The sequence below is a fragment of the Bubalus bubalis genome, chromosome 9 (genome assembly GCF_019923935.1).
Source record: "Bubalus bubalis isolate 160015118507 breed Murrah chromosome 9, NDDB_SH_1, whole genome shotgun sequence".
Taxonomy (NCBI): Eukaryota; Metazoa; Chordata; class Mammalia; order Artiodactyla; family Bovidae; genus Bubalus; species Bubalus bubalis.
In genome coordinates, this window is record NC_059165.1 from 96484442 (window position 1) to 96499004 (window position 14563).

The 14563-nt window shown below is 53.0% G+C and overlaps 1 protein-coding gene across 6 annotated transcripts in view; it reads left to right on the forward strand.

The window, feature by feature from the left end:
• DNMT1 (DNA methyltransferase 1) overlaps nt 1-14563 on the forward strand; it is a 61309-nt gene that overhangs the window by 35681 nt on the left and 11065 nt on the right. For all 6 annotated transcript variants that reach the window (XM_044948644.1, XM_025293549.2, XM_025293550.2 and 3 more), the window contains 17 exons: nt 1005-1123; nt 1442-1534; nt 2000-2151; nt 2435-2622; nt 2730-2913; nt 4145-4242; nt 4578-4725; nt 5718-5833; nt 6242-6446; nt 6526-6659; nt 7595-7768; nt 9445-9666; nt 10599-10791; nt 11976-12060; nt 12256-12384; nt 12556-12838; nt 13155-13296. In XM_044948644.1, the coding sequence (XP_044804579.1) occupies nt 1005-1123; nt 1442-1534; nt 2000-2151; nt 2435-2622; nt 2730-2913; nt 4145-4242; nt 4578-4725; nt 5718-5833; nt 6242-6446; nt 6526-6659; nt 7595-7768; nt 9445-9666; nt 10599-10791; nt 11976-12060; nt 12256-12384; nt 12556-12838; nt 13155-13296 (2665 nt within the window). The remainder of the gene's footprint in view (nt 1-1004; nt 1124-1441; nt 1535-1999; nt 2152-2434; nt 2623-2729; nt 2914-4144; nt 4243-4577; nt 4726-5717; nt 5834-6241; nt 6447-6525; nt 6660-7594; nt 7769-9444; nt 9667-10598; nt 10792-11975; nt 12061-12255; nt 12385-12555; nt 12839-13154; nt 13297-14563) is intronic.

The following is a 14563-nucleotide window of genomic DNA, read 5'->3' on the forward strand; positions in this document are numbered from 1 at the left end:
GGATCCTCCCCTTCTGTGAGTCCACCGTGTCCTGCCCTCTGTGGGTATGTGTCCATCCTTCCCACGGCTTCAGGTCCTAATGGCAGAACTGTGACCCATGTCTGTCTGCTATGCTTGGTGGAAGAGCTCCACTCAAGTGCTCATGTGTTCATTTTTTTTAATTTGGTAAGATTCCAAGATGAGAATTTCTTGGCATCCAGGGGCCTAGGTGGTGGGACTGTGGCGGGGGATACTCTCAGACCTGCATAGCACCTCTGGCCTTGAGGCCAGCACAGGCAGGTCCGTAAGCAGAACCCACCCCAGTCCCATCCTGTTTTCTCAAATTCAGCGTCCTGCTCAATGATGCACAGTCTCCTAGTGTCATGGAGCGTCTCTAGGCGGTGGATGTTCTTGAACTTGAGGCTTCACCCCCCAGAGGGAGGTGGAAGTCCCTCCTTCTCATGTCCTCAATGCGCCTCTCCTCTTATGATGTGTAACACGCATTATTTTAATCTTTTTGAGATGAAAGTCATAACGCAAACTAACATATAAAATAGTGTGAAGCAGTAAATCCAGAAAAACAAAGCAGATCAGGAATTGCCGGGATGGTGTCGAGAGGGGGGAAGGAGTGACAGCTCAGTGGGTGTGAGGTTTCATTTTCAGCAACAAGAACGTTTTGGAGCTAGAGGGAGCGGCGGCCCAAGTCTGGGTAGGATGTATTGGAGCAGCCAGTGCGTCTCCACAAGCCACTCCCCAAGGGAGGGCGCGCCAGGGGCTCCCCTATGAGGTTTCCCACTGTCGGTCTTGCTGACCTCTCCACATTCCCTTCTCATACTCTTACTCTTGGTACCCAGGTGGGCGAATCAGAAGCTATGGGGTGAAAGAGCACTGTACTGACCGAGGGTTCTGGCAGCCAGGGAGATAGTGGAGTCTGGGGACCACACCTCATCTCCCCATGTCTGAGCTTGACTCTGTACCCCTGCCTGCCTTGGTCTCCTGGTAAATGGCCTCTGTCCCCCGTCTAGCGTGTACTGTAAACGCGGTCACCTTTGCCCGATCGACACCGGCCTCATTGAGAAAGATGTCGAGCTCCTCTTTTCTGGTTCAGCAAAGCCGATATACGAGGATGACCCATCTCCCGAAGGTAAGGGGAATGTTCAGTCAGTTTGTAAACCGAACAGAGTGTGGGCTGTGAGCAGCTACAAGCAGTCTCGCTCTGATGGCTCCAGTAAGGCTGCCCGGCTCACCTGATCAGAGGTGTGGGCTCAGGTGGGGACTCAGTGCCACTGAACCTGCTTGGGTTTTTGAGGCATATTCTTTTAGTCATGTCCAACTCTGCAACCCCATGGACTGTAGCCCGTCAAGGCTCCTCTGTCCATGGGATTTTCCAGGCAAGAAGACTGGAGTGAGTTGCCATTTCTTAGTCCACTTCATTTCAAGAAACCTTTTTCTCCTCTTTTAGGTGGTATTAATGGCAAAAATTTTGGCCCCATAAACGAATGGTGGATTGCTGGTTTTGATGGAGGTGAAAAGGCTCTTCTTGGCTTTAGCACCTGTAAGTATGTGGCCAACTGTGGACTGTTTTGGAATCTGAAAGATGCTTCTGTCTTCCATGGGGCTTGGTTGGGCTCTGGGAAGTCTCAGGCTCCCATGACCGGGCTTGGCTGGGCTCTGGAAAGTCTCAGGCTCTCGTGGCTGTGTGGGAAGCATGTCAGGCTTGATTGGGATGGCTTCTCATACTAGTTATAACTGACCCTGGAACTGACCTTACAGCTGAAACCCAGACCAAATTCCAAAAGCCAGAATCGAGCTAGAGGAAAGCCACTTGGCCAGTCTGTTCTCTGGTTGGCTCCGACAGGCCCCTTCTGAATGAGTTAACCCTGACCGTGCCTCTTAGGTTTTGACGTTTGAGTGTGGAATGACCCTGCCTGCTCCATAAGCCTCGTAGCCTCTTCCCTGCCCTTTGGCTCCTGCTGCTGCCGTCAGGCTCACACTGCTCTTGTCCGTCTATCCACTCCAGCATTTGCCGAGTATATCTTGATGGATCCCAGCCCAGAGTACGCACCACTATTCAGCGTGATGCAGGAGAAGATCTACATAAGTAAGATAGTGGTTGAGTTCCTGCAGAGCAACCCTGACTCCACCTACGAAGACCTGATCAATAAGATTGAGGTAAGAGGCTTAGGTCTTTCATTATCTGGGATTCACAGATTGTTTACATGTGATGTTGTTCATTCACTGATTTGGGTCCAACTCTTGGTGACCCCATGGCCTGCAGCCCTCCAGGCTTCTCTGTCCATGAGATTTCCTGGGAAAGGATACTGGCAGGCGGGTTCTTTACCACCGAGCCACGTGGGAAGTCCCATTTACATGTGATACAGATAAGAAGCATGTTTGACGTAAACCAGTTTTGCTTAAGCCTAAGAGAAACTTCTGTTTTGTTTTTTTCCAAAAGACCACAGTTCCTCCTTGTATGCTCAACTTGAATCGATTCACAGAGGATTCTCTCCTGCGGCATGCCCAGTTCGTGGTGGAGCAAGTAGAGAGTTACGATCGGGCTGGGGACAGTGACGAGCAGCCCATCTTCCTGAGCCCCTGCATGAGAGACCTCATCAAGCTGGCCGGGGTCACCCTGGGAAAAAGGTGAGGGTGCAGCAGGAGTGAGCCTGAAGACCTGAGACGGAGTCTGGAAGGCAGGGCACTGCGGGAGCTCTTCCTGGGCTGCTAACACCGTGGAATCTCTCTTCCAGGCGAGCCGAGAGGCGGCAGACCATCCGGCAACCCGCCAAAGAGAAGGACAAGGGCCCCACCAAGGCCACCACCACCAAGCTAGTCTACCAGATCTTTGACACTTTCTTTGCGGAGCAAATTGAAAAAGATGACAAGGAAGACAAGGAGAATGCCTTCAAGCGCCGACGCTGTGGCGTCTGTGAGGTAACCTTGCCTACGCCGGCTCTCCTGCCCCTCATGATCTCTGAGGAGCTCGCTCTTTTCTCTTTTTGGCTTGAGACTCTTACTGCGTAGACGTGACCCCCCAAAAACAGAGCTCAGCGAAGGAGTTAGTTATCCAGGGGGACTTGCATGTCTTACGGGACAGCTGTCAAAAGAGGCACGCTCAGGCACTTTGCCATCAGTGCCGCTGCTGCTACAACGGAGTCTGGCCACGTCCCGCTGTGTCCTCAGGCCCCTGTGTGAGGGTAAGGGGGGTGACTGCCCCACAGAGGCCAGCCCTGCTTCCTCCAAGCGGGGTCATCCTCCCAGGATCCTGTCTTGTCTCATGGTGGAACTTTCCTCAGAAAGGGGGGGCTTCGTCCAGCTTAGTTTTGAGGCCTGAGACGACCTCTCTCTGAATTTTTTAGTATAATATGTATTTACTTCACCCTGGAGGAATTAATCTCTCTAATTCTATCACTGACCCAGACATCAGATCTGTTTTGGTGTCTTATTTGACTTAATTTGGATGAAAGCTTAAAAGTGAAAATATAGCACCTGCCTTCAGAACCACCCTCTATTCACACTAGTCCCTGGATTCTGAGGGTCTCCTCTGTCTTCAGTGGTCGCCCTGAATAGGAATTTGCATGTTGAACCCGTGTCCCCCGAGCAGTGGAAACACGGAGACCTAACCACTGGGCCACCAGCGAATTCCCTGTCCTCACTGTTCTTGTTTTGGTTTTTATTTCATCTAGCACGTGCTTATCCAAGCTTTAAATTTTTTTTTTTTATTTACATAAACTGGCATCTTTCACAACTACTGTGTGTTGATATGAGTAGACCTAGTTACCACTTTATTCCATAGTATTTCATTGTGACTCTCCTAGCCTATCCCTCGGTGATGGGCAGTGTGATATTCTAATGTGTCTTCTGTGATTCATCTCTGCTTGGAAGCAGAATTGCTATGGTGTAGGTTGCATACTTGACTTTGATCTAGAACACTTTTCCAGAGTGGTGTCACCAGCTTACCTCTGAGCCACCTGAGTTCTCCTTTCCCCATACCTGCGCCAGCACCATGTCTCAGGGTTAACCTTTACAAACCTCACGTCTTGTTCCTAACTCTTATTTCCCTGAGTTCTAATGAGGTTAAACTTACATATTTTAAAATTCACCAAAAACTGGTTATCAGCTGTGACCAATGGCCATTTAATTTTTTTTTTATTATGTGTTTTAGATTTGTCAACAGCCTGAGTGTGGAAAGTGTAAGGCCTGTAAGGATATGGTTAAATTTGGTGGTAGCGGACGGAGCAAGCAGGCTTGCCAAAAGAGGAGGTAAGTTTGGCCAATGATTGTTTTTGGAATGGAGGGAAATGCCAGCTGATGGCAAATAGGCTTTGTGTGGGACAGCTGGGTTGACATGTATAGAATAGGCAAGGTGTTATCACCAAACCTGTCCCTGTTTTCTTAGTGAAACACCTTCAGTTGGTTTTACTTTTTTTTTTCTCGGCTGCGCTGTGGGGGCTTGTGGGATCCTAGTTCCCCGACCAGGGATTGAACCTGGGCCCTTGGCAGTGAGAGCACAGAGTCCCAACCCCTGGACCACCAGGCAATTCCCAGTTGGTCTTATTTTTTAAAGAAGACCTTGCTTATCACAAGTGACTTTGTAGGTGTCCCAACATGGCCATGAAGGAGGCAGACGATGACGAGGAAGTGGATGACAATATTCCAGAGGTGCCATCACCCAAAAAGATGCATCAGGGGAAGAAAAAGAAGCAGAATAAGAATCGGATCTCTTGGGTTGGCGATGCCGTCAAGGTAATCCAGGAGTGGGCCCTCGGCTGTCGTCGTGCTGCGCTGCTGAGCAGCCAGGTGCCTCACTGCCAGCCGTTCTGAGAGCAGCCGGAGCCCTGGAGTGAGGAACCTGCCCACGCATCCCGCAGCCGCGAGCAGAGCAGAGCTGGCTGAGAGGCTGGGGTCTGTGGCCAGGCGCCAAAAATGTGTTTTTACTCGTACGCTCAAGGACTCGATGTTCCTCGCCCTCCAAAGCTGGCGTTTGATACGGTCCTGGTGTGTGAGACTAGTCCCCGTGAATCTGGTTTTGAGGAGAGCCCTCACTGCCCTGTCGCTAGGAGCTGGTGTTCAGGAGCACTAGCAGACTGCCTCCGGGGGTTCTGTGCTCACCTGCCTAAGGGTCAAATTCTTTGCCACAGCTGGAGAGTGAATACGTTCTCCGCATTGGTCCCTTGGTGTCCATAAGCTGGAGACGGGCCAGTTCCCTCAGCAAGCCTGAGGCCTGCCCCTGCTGGGTACTGCTCTAGGTCTGGGCAACACAAGTGCTGGCAGGCGGGTGGGGCACGGGAAGGGGGCTGGGGCCACAGAGGCTTCTTGCTGGAACATCCTGAAGGGTTGGAGAGCAGCTGGCCACTGAAAGTCCTTGAGAGGAACCAGGGCTGAGGCCCTGTGGTGGGAACCAGCTTTCCTTGTGGGAGAGAAGGAAGGGGGTCCGTGTGTCTGAGGGGGTGTGATGAGTGGGATGCGGCGCTGTTCTAATTGAAGGCTAGGATCTGACTTGCTGCTGACAAAGGAGGGCGGAGCTGGCGACAGAGGGCTGTGAGTGCCTTGGCTGCAGGCTTCCAGCCAGGGGAGGGGCTGCTCTCTGTAGTAAGTAGCCAGGCTGCTGGAGCTCACGGCTGTTTAGAGGAACCGTCATGAGCTATGCTTTTCTGTAAAGCAGCAGGAACTAGCAGGACAGGCCTTGCACAGACCTTCAGATCCATCCTCTCTTGAAACTAAGCTCTTGTTTTCAGACTGACGGGAAGAAGAGTTACTACAAGAAGGTATGCATCGACTCGGAAACCCTGGAAGTGGGGGACTGTGTTTCTGTAATTCCAGACGACTCTTCAAAACCACTGTATCTAGCAAGGTTTGTATCCTTTCTTCCGCCTGACTTCAGCCCACACTTTGAGTAAAAGCAGGAGGTGCCTGTTTTGCAAAAATAGCAGCAGCTCTTTGCCCTAGACTAAAACCAAGAAATGGACTTCCCTGGTGACTCACTAGTAAAGAGTTCTGCCAATGTAGGAGACCTGGGTTTGATCCCTGGGTTGGGAAGATCCCCTGGAGAAGGAAGTGGCAACCCACACCAGTATTCTTGCCTGGGAAATCCCGTGGACAGAGGAGTCTGGTGGACTGCAGTCTATGGGGTCACAAAGAGTCAGACACGACTGAGCACACACGCAAGCGACACCAAACAATTATCTGTACTTCTGAGGAGCCTCGGTCCAGCTCCACTGGTCGAGTTAGAACCTTCTTCCTCCCCGTCTTCTGGCTCCAGGGTCACGGCGCTGTGGGAGGACAGCAGCAATGGGCAGATGTTCCATGCCCACTGGTTCTGTGCTGGGACGGACACGGTCCTCGGGGCCACATCGGACCCCCTGGAGCTGTTCCTGGTCGACGAGTGTGAGGACATGCAGCTCTCGTACATCCACAGCAAGGTGCAGGTCATCTATAAGGCGCCCTCGGAGAACTGGGCCTTGGAGGTGAGTCCCCGGTGCCCTGCATGTGTCCCCGCCCCTAGCTGCGCGGGGTCATCATGGCTGACGGTGGCCCCATCCCCAGGGAGGCGTGGACCCCGAGGCCCTGATGTCGGAGGACGACGGGAAGACCTACTTCTACCAGCTGTGGTATGACCAAGACTACGCGAGATTTGAGTCCCCTCCGAAAACTCAGCCGACGGAGGACAACAAGTACAAGTGAGTGCGGGGCTTGGGCTCCCAGGCCCCCCTGTCGCTGCTCCAGGATGCTGTGTGAGTGTGTGGACCCCCCTGCTTGCCCTATGCTCTCTGCTGGGTCTGCTGTCCCCCTGTCCTCTGATTGCCCACCCCGCCAACCAGACACCAGCCTGACTCGGTTGCAGTGGCTGTGAGTGTGTGGACAGCCTGGTTTGGGGTCGGGGTCACCCCCATGAGAAGCTGTCCCACTCAGGGATAGGGTGTGTCTTTCTGTGTCTGTCCTACAAATCTATGTCTTTCCTCATAAGTGAGGTCTTTGATTCCATTTAACTCTAATGCTTTTAGAGAGGTTTGCTTCTTAAATGCTTAGTGCTCCTGTTTTCCTTTCTAACCTTTTTTTAACTAAAGGTGGTGACTGGAGTCTTCCATCATGAGCACTGTGTGGGAGTGAGGCTGGGAGGGTTTTCTGAGCTGCCTCTGGTACTTCCAGTCAGCCTGGGCTGCTTTCGGGCTTGATCTGTTTTTAAGGCACTCTAACTCTCCTCTGAAGGGTTTATTAATCAGGAATGTTGTATTTGACCAAATCCTTCTTCAGCCTTTAGAGATACTAGTGTGAGCCTCCTTTGACATGGTTTGGGTTCCTGGCTTTACCGTGGTCTGCGTTATCATTCATGTTGGATTCCTAACCAGATTCTAGGTCATTTGCTAATGTCTCTGGGTTTTTATGTCAGCTACTCAGAAGTGGGGTTGACTTGACATTTTCCTGGTGTGCATATCTCTGGGCTTTGCTCCCCAATCAAAGTGTGAACATAAAAGTGCAGGAGAGCCAGTGCCTTCTAACATCTGTGCATACTTCCTCTTGGTCACCGGAGTCTCTGGAAATACGCCAGCGGCAGCTGCTTACAGTCACCACCAGCCACTCAAGGGCCTTTGGTTTCTGTCCACCGCTCCTTCAGGTTCTGCGCGAGCTGTGCGCGTCTGGCCGAAATGAGACAGAAGGAAATCCCCAGGGTCGTGGAGCAGCTCCAGGACCTGGAAGGCCGCGTCCTCTACAGCCTCGCCACCAAGAACGGGGTCCAGTACCGGGTGGGCGATGGCGTGTACCTCCCTCCTGAGGCCTTCACCTTCAAGTGAGTGCCCCTTGAAGCCAGCGGGGCCGGGCGCTCCGGGCCAGCAGCAGGCTGACTCCATCATGTGCCCCCCACCTCAGCCCACTACCAGCTGCTGTCGAGCCGTCGCACTGGCGTCTGTGGTGAGCAGACGCCATCCAGCGGTCCTGTGTGGAGCCACTGTCCTTCTGTGGCAGTGAGGCTATCTGTGAAGGAAGTCAGACAGAGCCAGCTGGCTAAAGAAGGATGCTGGGGTCAGTGATGGGTTCCTGCCCAGCTGGTCATGTCAGAGACCCCGCCCCCAGTTCCCGTTATCAGATGGGGAGAGGAGTATCTTGTCTTGCCTGCCAGGCCTCTAAGAATAAGTGAGTTAAAAGTGCTTTTTAGGGACTTCCCTTGTGGTTGAGTGGTTAAGACTCTGCCCTTCCAGTGCAGGGGGAACAGGTTCAGTCCCTGGTCAGGGAACTAAGATCCCACATGCCCTATGGTGTGGCCAAAAAAATTTAAAATTCAAAAAAAAAAGGTGCTTATTAGCACAGCACCTGGCTTAGTGTAAAGGCTGACTGTGAGTTACTGCTTGGTAACTGGGAATTGCATCAAAAGACTTCCACATCAAAGGACTGAGGCTCTTCAGGGAAAAATCAAAGCCACAGATATTTCCCATACTTGATCCCTTCCTTGTTGGTTCTTAGAACTAGTGTGTGGTTGGATTTACAACCAGCATTTTGGCAAGCTTAGCTCAGTTTCCTGACTTATTTTCCTCGAGTCCTCATTGGAACCCATTCAACTGAATGGGTTCAACCCAATCAACCCATGCACTGAGTTGCAGAGCCTCAGTCCTCCCAGCCCTGCGAAGTGGGTGTACATAGTGCCCTGAAACACCAGTTGTTGGCCTGGAAGGGGAGGCCGCCCTGTAGGGCTGTTGACCAGGTATTCCTGGCCCAGCCGGAAGTGAGAGCACAGGTGTTCAGAGGGTCTCTGGGGCCTGACAGACTTTGGGGGGCCTGGTGGGAACACACTGCAGCTGCCCTCCTGAACTGCTTAACTTCCTGTCTTCAGAGTGTGGCCCTGTGGTCCTGGCAGCTTGGCATCTGCTGTGATGGCATGATTCCGCCAGTACATGGCCAGGTCAGGTTTGGCTAGCCCAGACTGCCCATCTTCTCCCCTGGCCTCTCCCGCAGTGCCTGAGTTTAGTGCCTCAGTCAGAATGTAGGTTATGCCACGGCCACAACTCTCAGATCACAGGAGTTTACCTCTTGCCTGGACTGTGTGTCCACTGTGGTTCAGGGACTCAGACTGTTGTGTCACTCAGGACCTGGGTTGACAGGGCCTCTCCTTCTCATAAGTTGCCTGTCCGAGGCAAGGGGAAGCTCACTGGCAACTCTCCTGCCAGGGCAGGGCTTGTGTATCACGGCTGCTCACACTCATGGAGCTGAACACATCACCTGCCAGGAGGTCCTGCCCTAAGGCCGGGCTCAGGGAGAATGTGAACAACCTCAGCAGTGAGACCCAGAGCACAGGTCGGGAGTACCTGTGTCAAAGTGTGGATGAGGTTGAATCTCTAAATCTGTGATCAGGGTACTGAGCTGCGTTAGTTCAGGCGCTGGAATTTAAACAGTGGTTATCACTGGTCAGTCACACCGAACCACTTTCTAACATTTCATGTTCAGTCACTCAGAGCATTCACTTCTCTGCAGCATCAAGCTGTCCAGTCCTGTGAAACGCCCCCGGAAGGAGCCTGTGGATGAAGCTCTGTATCCAGAACACTACCGGAAGTACTCCGACTACATCAAGGGCAGCAACCTGGATGCCCCTGAGCCCTACCGTATTGGCCGCATAAAGGAGATCTTCTGCAGCAAGAAGAGCAACGGCCGGCCCAATGAGACAGACATCAAGATCAGGGTCAACAAGTTCTACAGGTCGGTGAGGGCTGTGCCCTCCAGGGGCCTCTGCCTGAGTCATGGGAGGTAGTGAACCGCACACACAGTGGTGGTCTAGCGGGTGGAGGAGGTAGTCCTCCCAGGTGTTCCGGATTACCTGGTGGGTGCTGAGGATCACCACAACTGTGCAGCACAGCCCTGGTTCCTGTCTTAAAGCTGCAGAGCTTTGTCCAAAAGAAATCAGGGAGCGGAGGTCCAGAGTGCGACCAAGGCAGGCATGGAATATCCTGGGCTCTGTCTGAGGTGCCATCAAAACCCTGATATCTGTTTAACCTGCCTTGTGTTCCGCCCCCTCCCTACTGCCAGTCCTCCTGTCCTTTCCAGGCCCTCTTCTCCGTTTCTGGGATTTCTCTCTGTCCCGAGGTCTTCACTGAGTTTCTGGGATCCTGATAGTACTTAGGAGCTTAAACTGAAGCTGATCCATACAGATAGGTCTACAGTTGCTCCACTTCTTAGCTAACATACAGGAAAGTTTTCTGAAGTCTTTGAAGTAACAGGTACTGAGAGAACAAGGAGTCTGGCGGGCATAGGGAGAAGAAGGCAGCTCTAGACATGCTTCTCAATAGGAGGTCAGCAACAGGTCTCAACCCAGGCCCACCCAGTCTTCTTGGAGGCATAAAGAGCAAGCAAACCCTTAGTTGAGTTCACGGTAAGAAATTCCACTTTGTGGTGTTTAGTGCCGACTGATGGACAGGGAGGCCTGGCGTGCTGCGATTCATGGGGTCGCAAAGAGTCGAACACGACTGAGCGACTGATCTGATCTGAAGGGGGTTAGTAAATCAAGGTGATTTAGTGAGGCATGGGGCCTAGTCTTTACCCACTGATCCTATGAGCACATCCCCAGGAATATGCCATTTAATTCATTGTCAACTTGGCGACAAACGAACTAACAAAGACTCTTGCACTCCCAGGCCGGAGAATACACACAAGTCTACCCCGGCCAGTTACCACGCAGACATCAACCTGCTTTACTGGAGTGATGAGGAGGCCGTGGTGGACTTCAAGGCCGTGCAGGGCCGCTGCACCGTGGAGTACGGAGAGGACCTGCCTCAGTGCCTCCAGGACTTCTCCGCTGGTGGCCCCGATCGCTTCTACTTTCTCGAGGTGGGGCCCTGGGCTCACAGCAGGGAGGGCCTCTGGGTCAGACACAGTGCCCAAGAAGTTTACTTACCCAGAGCACGAGTCTGTGACACTCAGGTTGATCTGGAATTTAACACTTAAAGCAAAATGAAATATTTTAACATCCTAATGCAATAACTCCAGAGAAGGCAATGGCACCCCACACCAGTACTCTTTCCTGAAAAATCGCATGGACGGAGGGGCTTGATGCGCTGCAGTCCATGGGGTCACTAGGAGTCGGACACAACTGAGCGACTTCACTTTATTTTTTCACTTTCATGCATTGGAGAAGGAAATGGCAACCCACTCCAGTGTTCTTGCCTGGAGAATCCCAGGGACGGGGGAGCCTGGTGGGCTGTCGTCTATGGGGTCGCACAGAGTCGGACACGACTGAAGCGACTTAGCAGCATAGCAGCAATGCAATAACTCAGACTTCCGTGGTGGCTCAGACGGTAAAGAATCCACCTGGAATGCGGAAGACCTGGGTTCAATCCCTAGGTTGGGAAGAGTCCCTGAAGAAGGGAATGGCAACCCACTCTAGTATTCCTGCCTGGAGAATTGCATAGACAGAGGAGTCTGGTGAGCTACAGTCCATGGCAAGAGTCGGACACAACTGAGCAATTAACACACACACACACACTCACACACAAATAACAATTTTTGTAGACTGTTAGGTGGCCTCCGCTGGTCTGGTCAGTGTCTATGAGTTAGGGAGATGGACCTCTAGCCCCAGGAGATGAATCCCTGCCCCCAGTCCCTTCATAGCTGAGCTTGTGGCCTCGTTATTGAGAGAAGAGCCAGGAGTCTGTTGATTTAAGCTAATCACTTTTAAATTGTTTGAGCACGGCTTCTTTGTGACAGGCATGTATGGTCTTAAGATAACCCATGTCTCCCCCAGGTTCTGGTCTGTACAGCCTGATTATGACATTTGCCTATTTTTAGAATGAGTAGTCCAGGTACTTAAAATAGCAGGAATTTCTGTCAGCTAGATAAAACATTTTTATTAATAGACTTTTCCCCTTTTCTCTATTAGAATAAAAGCTCGCTTGGCTTCTGGCCATACTTAGGGAGAGATGAAGTGTATTCTTATCAAATTAACTTAAAGCCTATTTGTTAGAGAGGGGAACTGGTGTTTCTCTTGCAGACCACTGTGGTTCTTTCCCCCTCAGGCCTATAACGCCAAGAGCAAAAGCTTTGAAGATCCTCCGAACAACGCCCGGAGCACCGGAAATAAAGGGAAGGGGAAGGGGAAAGGTATGTCGTGGTATGTCATCCCCCCAGGTTCCTCTTCAAGTGTGTGTCCTCTAGCTTGGATACTCATGAGTCAATCAGTATGGAAGAGCAGCCTCTGATGTTACCTCCCTCAAAATGAGGTGGACTCTGAGTCACCAGGGGCTTTGAGGAGAGCCCATCAGGACCCTGCTCTGACTTGGGGCCCATCTCCTGCAGGAAAAAACAGGACGAAATCTCAGACTTGTGAGCCAAGTGAACTGGAGACAGAAATCAAATTGCCGAAGCTGCGGACCCTGGACGTGTTTTCTGGCTGTGGGGGACTGTCGGAAGGCTTCCACCAAGCAGGTGCGCTCCGGGGCCGGGGGGGAGGGGGGCGGTCTCTCCACACAACCTGTTAAAAACTGGACCAGACAGGCTGTGTCTGGAAGACCTATGTGGCCCTGGTCACAGTTCCGACTAGAGAGTCTCTTTCTGGGGAGTTCATGACACCTCTGTGTCCTTGTATCCCCCACCCAGGCATCTCGGAGACACTTTGGGCCATCGAGATGTGGGACCCTGCGGCCCAGGCATTCCGGCTCAACAACCCTGGGTCCACGGTGTTCACAGAGGACTGCAACGTCCTGCTGAAGCTGGTCATGGCCGGGGAGGTGACCAACTCCCGCGGCCAGAAGCTGCCTCAGAAGGGAGACGTGGAGATGCTGTGCGGCGGGCCGCCCTGCCAGGGCTTCAGCGGTATGAACCGCTTCAACTCTCGAACCTACTCCAAGTTCAAGAACTCCCTGGTGGTCTCCTTCCTCAGGTAAACAGAGCAAAAGTCCCTCTGTGTTCAGTGCCACTTAAGGGCAACTAGACAGCCTGCCCCGTGCAAGGCCTGGTGCCAGGGCCAAGCAGTCACCGCTTTAGCCTTTACTCCTGCAGAAGGCTGTTGCTGGGCAAGGCGCCGGTCTCAGCCTTCAGGGATTCACAGCTCCCTCTCCACTAGGGAGAGACCCTGAGAGCCGGCAGGTGCGTCTTGACAAGCATCAAAGCAGTTGGGAGTGACTTCTGGCCAAGGAGGCCTTCTTGCTCTCTCCAGGTGTGGGGCTGACTCTCTCGGTCACTCCTGTCTCCCACAGCTACTGTGACTACTACCGGCCCCGCTACTTCCTCTTGGAGAACGTTCGGAACTTCGTCTCCTTCAAGCGCTCCATGGTCCTGAAGCTGACGCTGCGCTGCCTGGTGCGCATGGGCTACCAGTGCACCTTCGGCGTGCTGCAGGTGGGCCCAGGTTGGGGGCAGATACAGAGGCCAGAGACGGGGCGGCCATCCCTGAGCTGCAACCAACTGTCCCTAACCGAACATGGAGCTCCAAAGGGGACTTCCCCAGCACTTCCACTGCAGGGGGTGTGGATTCGATCCCTGGTGGGGAACTGAGATCCTGCATGCTGCTGAATGTGGCTAAAAATTAAAAACAAAACCCCTCAAAGGGTCAGGCTGTATAGGGTGATAATCTGTAGTGTGGTGGAGGCAGATGCTGGGGCCCTCACTGCACTGTGGAGCCTTTGACATTGAGGTTCTGGAGGAACTCAGAGCCAGGACCCCAGCAAGTCCTGAGGGGCCGTGTGCAAGAGACCTCTTTGCCGCATCGTTTCCAGCTTGTTTCCCCTGATGGGGTGTAGGGGTGCCCAGCTGTGGAACTCCAGGTAGCAGTTAGAGTCCCACACAGGGTGGGTCAGGAATCGCACATAGACCAAACTGCTCTATAGACTAAACAGCCGAGTCTCTCTGGGTGAATGGACGTGCTTATGAACACCTAAAGGGTGTGCGTGGTGACACTCCAGGGGGCTCTCAGTGGCTTGTCTGCAGTGACAGGGCCTTGGGGTGGTCAGAGGGGTCAAGGCCTCTTGTGAAGAGCAGCTGCGCTGTGTGTGCCTTTTCAGTAACTGATGGCATCATTAAAACTGAAACGAGTGCTGAAACAGGAGGGAGAGTGGGCTGGAAAACAGTGACTGTGTGGAGGGGAGAGGGTGGCCACTCGGCCCCTGGCCCTCCCAGGCAGTCTGCACAGTGTCTCAGCCTCACTGAGCAAGCCTCGCTGGCGGCCGTGTTCTGTCCCTGTGACTGTGGGCTGCCAGGAGGGAGGCGCAGCTCCTGGTGTCTCTTCTGGCTGCTCTCCTCCCCAGGGCTAAGACCACGGCACCCGCATGTGTCTAAAGAACCGGCTGAGAGCATCTCCTGAGTTCACTCCCACCTCCTCCAGGGGCTGCCGGCCACCTCTTGGGATCACTTGTCCTTCCCTCTGGTCTCACTCTGGTTAGGTGTTAGCCTGTGGGTTAACTTCCTGGAGAACGACATGGCAACCCACTCCAGTATTCTTGCCTGGGGGATCCCATGGACAGGGGAGTCTGGTGGGCTGCAGTTCATGGGATTGGAAAGATTCGGACACGACCTAAGCAACTTAGCACTAGCACTGTGGGTTAACTAAGGGCTCTCTGGGTGAGCTTCACACCGGCCAGCTGCTCCCCAAAGTCAGATGCCACGGACC